A 5,355-nucleotide genomic window follows, 5' to 3' on the forward strand; every position below is an offset into this window, starting at 1 on the left:
ATTTTATGAGAACTGAGTTACATCGGTTTTGGTGAGTTTTGTGTTTATTTTCTTACATATTCACCGTGTTGTACTTTTCCTTTTGGCGGAAAGCTAACGCTTAAGACGTAGCTGTTTGCAAGAAATGCTCCATTATAAACTGTGATCAGCTTAATGTATAAACGGTTATCCAGTTAATATGTTGAGTTTATGAAGAAGAATTTATTTGTATAATTTAAGGATTTAAAAAGAGTTTTGTCGATTTGTGGCCTGTTACACAGGTCAGGTTTTTTTGTTCGGTTGGAAGCTCGATCGGAGCGAAGATTGGTCTGCCGTGTGCGACGTCCACATTCACAGACGGGATTCAAGATGGCGAGCCAGACCTAGACCTTCAATTCATCTTCTCCATCATATCAGGGAGGGACTCTCCTGCGTATGATAATTCGCTGCCGGAGCGGTAGGAACTTCAGGAACTAGTTCAAACCGAACTGAACAGGATTAAGAACTGATTTAAGAACTGGTGAAATTATTATTATTTTTCTGGACTGAATCAAAACTGAAGCTTTTCATTGAACTGAGAACCTGAACTCACATTGGACTTGAACTTGAGCTTAAAGTGTCATGCTTAGATTTTCATATGTTATGTCTCTGAATGTGAATTGAATAATTGTGGTCCACTTTGATTTGTTTGAGGGTATTTCCTTACCTGTGGAAAAAAAACGAGTTAACTCAGAAAAAAAAATAGGAATCCTAAAATAGGTGCAACCTAAGAAAAGGAGACTGGTCTAACTAACTTAAATTAGTTTGACTAAAATAACCTAGGAAAAAGAGACTGGTCTAACTAAATTAGATTAGTTTTACTGAAATAAGCTAGGTGAACTAATGAGTAAAAAGGAGTGATACACTTTTCTTTTTCTTCTTTTTTTGGGGGGGGGTTGTGTATTGTGTTTCATGTGTGTTTTGCATTCAGTAAATTGCCGGCTTTTTGCAATTAAAGCAGCGGTCTCTGGTGTTGTTATTCTTGCTTCCCCACTCCTTAGAGCCTAGAACTGGTCCAGTAGCGCAGTTAGCTGTGTGATACCGGTGCTACACTAGCTTATCTTAAATTTATTTTCTCAGCAGTACCAGAGGGAAACAGTAACACCTTGATGAGCACAGAGGGTCAAACTGACGAAAAAGGGATTGGATGCTCTCTGCTAAAAATATTCTTTGCCATCTCCCATGTACTTTCAGCAAACAGTTGAGACAGGGTTGTTTTTGGTTTCACCACCATATACCTGCTCTTTTACCTGCCATTGAAGGTATTCTTAAAAGTTTATGTGTTAGTCTGCAGCTCATATGACCAAACTAACCAAGATGAAAATTAAAACACACAACATTGTCTGTACACAACCTCTAGTTGTCTAACCCAAAGATCACTAGGTTTTTTGAAAAGATAGTCTCTGAAAACATTTCTGAAAAATATAGCCAGAGTTTTCAGCAAAGTTGAGCTGAATGTCCAGAAAAGACACAAAGTATTTAAAATTTGCCACATTTTCAACAAACTGGAACCACTTTCAGGTCTTGTTTAGGTCATTTAATTAGCTCCACCTCCTTACGAAAATTAAAAGTTGATAAAAAATAAAGACTTTGTTGTTCTAATTTAGTAATATAATGATATTAGTTGTGTTACCACCCCCACGTCACTAGAGGCAGTAGCTGGCCCGGAAATTTCCAACTGAGAAGCAGATTTAGAAGTACACAGAAAGCTACAGAATTTATTAAAAACTGTTAGCTGCGCTAAAGAAAATAAAAGAGAAAAGTTCAAAGCTGAGAGTGGAACTCCTTCCTAAAGATGAAATATATCACAGATTTAAAAATAAAATAAAAACGGGAGACCATGGATAATATATAGGAAATAGCGCCCCCTTCACGTCCTGGAGTGTAATGGTCCCATTTCCAAATAAGGTAGGAGACTGACGTGGTCCGTTCCCGCCCCTTTCTGTTTGCTGCAGCGAGGTCCTTTCTCATATAGACATGAATACGGGTCCTATGACCGATGCTGTTGCACGAAGCTGAAGTTGGTTTCCGATTCAAGCTTCCGATTCGGGAAATGGCTAAAGAACCTAATTTTTCACTACCTACTTGATCTACTCTAGTTAAAAAACTACAACACCTAGACACTTCAAACAAATCCCAATCATGGCTATAAATATTCTGCTACTAGTTGAGAATAATCTAGTCCAGATTTTAAGTCTCTAGGTGTTGTGGTTCTGGAATTAGAGCAGTTCTAATATTATCTAAATGCAAAAAATTGATTAAAAATGCCCTTTATTGAAGTTTCACAAATCAGAAAAAAATTTCACAAATCCCAAACATGGTTTTAAATATTCTGCTATTAGAGCAGAATAATACAGTCCAGGTTTGAAGTTTCTATTTCTAGATGTTGCAGTTTTGGAACTGGAGCAGTTCTGGTGTGACCAAGATCCAGATAAAGTGGTGAAATCAACATTTCATTGAAGTTTCAGAAGTCAGAAAAAGGTTTCACAAATCACAAACATGGTTTTACATATTCTGCTAATAGAGCAGAATAATCCAGTGCAGGTTTGAAGAGTCTAGAAGTTGTAGTTTTTTAACAAGAGTAGATTAAAGATCCGCAAGGTAGTGAAAAATTAGGTGGAATCGCCCTTTAGCCATTGCCCGAATCGGAATCTAACTTCAGCTTCGTTGCTGTTGCTGCTACCTTTCATTCATTTGGGCTAATGTTAGCGTGGTAGTAGCTGTTAGCGTAAGCAGAAGCCGGCTTTTCCTTACACAGTTCAGCGTTGACATGACTCCGGTAGATTTCCTTCTTCCAAACTAAGAAGAGACAGCTTTGCGTCGACAACTGAGCTGCTTGTAAAGCCTTTGTGTCCAGGATAAGCTCGATTTTCCGACAACGGTCATGGATTATGAACACAAAGCTAAAGTGGTAGCAGACTGCTTGCTGAGCTACAGGAGAGACGAATCTGGGTGGAAGGTCTGCAGAAAATCGGTAAAGTCTTGGTGTCATATGTATAATATTTGTGTCTGGTGAATCCTATTCCATCTCAGAGTAGCTTTCAGATGTCATCCTCAAGAACAAGTACGACATTAAATGGTCACCCATACTAACTTTAAAAACTTTTGAATTATCAAGCATTAAGTCGATCTTTTTAGTTAAATATTTGTTGTTTTCATTGTTACTTTTCATTGTTATGAAAAGTAACAATGAAATCGTAATGAATACGGTTGTATTCATTATCCATCTCATGTACTTTCAGTCAGTTTGGTTGTGTGGGTTACAAGCCCTTCAAACAACTTGTGGTTCTGTCCTGGTTCATTAAACCGGCCACATTTAGCCATTACCACACCCAACCAATAATACAACATAAATGCCAAAAAAAGGGCCTAAATTAATTTAGAATAGGCTGCTCAGGTAATTGTTGTAGTTATGGTAATTGTTAAGACACGTTTTTTTTTTTTTATATATATTACTGGATACTGATGCTTAAAAATGTACATGATTTACTATCAGTAGGCCTGCTGTCACAAAAATGTTTAGCATTAACACACAAACCAAGTGACTAGTGGGTGGATGTGGTAATCATGTGGAGCATGTTGGAGTTCATTCGTTTTTGTCTCTGTGCTCCACCAGGTTCGTTAACCAGTTTCAGGATTCGACCAGAACCCGTCAGTGTAAATTACCTTGAGAAATAATGAGATTTGGTTATATGAAAACAGGCTTTAATGCCGAAAAATGATCAAATGTTACAAGCCATACATGTCATATAAATGGAACAGATACAGAGTTACATTCACCGTCCAGCGCTGGGCCACACTCGGCTCACCTTATGGATGGAACCAGGTGAGGCAAAGACTGTAGTGCAAGTTTAGCTTTTTATTCTTCTCTGCAATCCGTACCCTCCCTTAAGGATAGTCTAATCAGTTTCAGTCTGTCTACATAACAGCCGACACACACACACAAAAACAGGGATATAAAACACACAGTGTGTAAGCGGTTAAAAGAGATAGAGGAAAAGATGGAATCTACAACAAGCAGAAGTGGATATGCACATTATTGATGCAAAATCAACAGCAGATCAGCAAGCAAGTTGAATTCTGCAAAAACTCTTTTTCTGTATTTTAACACCACCATTAATATAGTCCTGGATGTGCATTTCGAGTATAAATTTTCTTTGGTCCATAAAAAGGGAAAAAACACTCTGTACCTTCCTTTAAATTTAAAACAGTATACCTCTATGAAGCAGTGATTGTTTTATTTACAATGTTTATATCATTTACTTGAGTAGCTAATACAATATTTAGAAAAATGACAGTGCTTGTACCCTCATGTTCTATTTTGTGCAACCCATTGTGGAAGACCACCGTGCTGTATTAAATCAAGAACAGAATAGTAGTACCAGGGACCTTAGAGAAAATCTGACATCTTCATTGGTGTGTTTCTCACAAATCTTATCATTTGACCGAAACCAGCACATGTAAATAGGCTGTCATCAGTGTTATTAGACAGCTGCCAAAGCATCTGACAGCAAAAACAGACGTAGTAAAGGTCATCAAAAACAGACTGTTCCACAGAGACAGCTTTACTAAGGTAAGAGTGTTCCAATGTCCAACCTTTGATATGTGAATGTGTGCTCTTCCACAACAACTTGTACAAAGTGCAACTTGTGGGTTTGCCAATGCATCAAGCGTTTTGAAAGCCCACAAGGATAACCTTTAACTGCGTCAAGTGTAGCACTGCCTTTTTTCAACTTATCAGGCTGCTAATATTTTAATTTCTATTGATAATTTTCCTTCAAAGTCAAAAGCTATATAACTTAAATCTTCAATTAACCTTCCCCTTTGACATTTATCGGAAATACTTTTATTGACATATCAACTGATATATGAACAAGAAATTTAGTTTGGTATTTGATGCCCAGAAACAACAAAGAGGAATAATGGATAGAACAAATGATGGTAAATTATTGGCTATATAAACAAATGTAGAAACACAAGTAACTCTAAAAAACTTAGAAATTGTGAAAAAGTTCAAGATTTTTTGTCACTCATTTTAGATAGTGAAAGTGATGATTTCAAAATGAGAGACACCAGAACCAACAATGCAGATGAGCTGGGCCCCGTTTCAGAAGGCAGGATAAGTGATAATCCTAAGTAATTGGGGTAAGATAATGTATGGATGTTTCTCTTTCATGTTGTTGCCAAACACAAAGCTTAGTTTTAGTGGAATTTTTTTGATAACTGAGCTTTCTAGATATGAGTTCTTCCACCATCGAACTGTAGGTCGTTGTGACATTAATAGCTCTGAAAAGTTTATTTTATGTATTGACAGTAGAGGTGTGCCGATCGATCGGC

The 5,355-nt window shown here is 37.2% G+C and overlaps 1 protein-coding gene and 2 long non-coding RNA genes across 3 annotated transcripts in view; 2 read left to right on the forward strand and 1 right to left on the reverse strand.

Annotated features, from left to right (window-relative positions):
* LOC107834228 (uncharacterized) lies at positions 1-854 on the forward strand. The gene is made up of 2 exons (XR_001660016.1): positions 1-31; positions 261-854. It is a non-coding gene; the product is annotated as an uncharacterized LOC107834228 (long non-coding RNA).
* The window catches only part of LOC107834229 (uncharacterized), a 15,827-nt gene that overhangs the window by 5,782 nt on the left and 4,690 nt on the right, over positions 1-5,355 (reverse strand). Inside the window, exon 2 of the long non-coding RNA XR_001660017.1 lies at positions 4,818-4,823. This is a non-coding gene — a long non-coding RNA (uncharacterized LOC107834229). The remainder of the gene's footprint in view (positions 1-4,817; positions 4,824-5,355) is intronic.
* Positions 2,672-5,355, forward strand: part of stard5 (StAR related lipid transfer domain containing 5) — a 15,158-nt gene continuing 12,474 nt past the window's right edge. Inside the window, exon 1 of the mRNA XM_007540673.2 lies at positions 2,672-2,992. Within this exon, the coding sequence (XP_007540735.1) occupies positions 2,903-2,992 (90 nt within the window). The 5' untranslated portion in view covers positions 2,672-2,902. The remainder of the gene's footprint in view (positions 2,993-5,355) is intronic.

The sequence above is a fragment of the Poecilia formosa genome, unplaced genomic scaffold (genome assembly GCF_000485575.1).
Source record: "Poecilia formosa unplaced genomic scaffold, Poecilia_formosa-5.1.2 Scaffold554, whole genome shotgun sequence".
In the NCBI taxonomy this organism is placed as follows: domain Eukaryota; kingdom Metazoa; phylum Chordata; class Actinopteri; order Cyprinodontiformes; family Poeciliidae; genus Poecilia; species Poecilia formosa.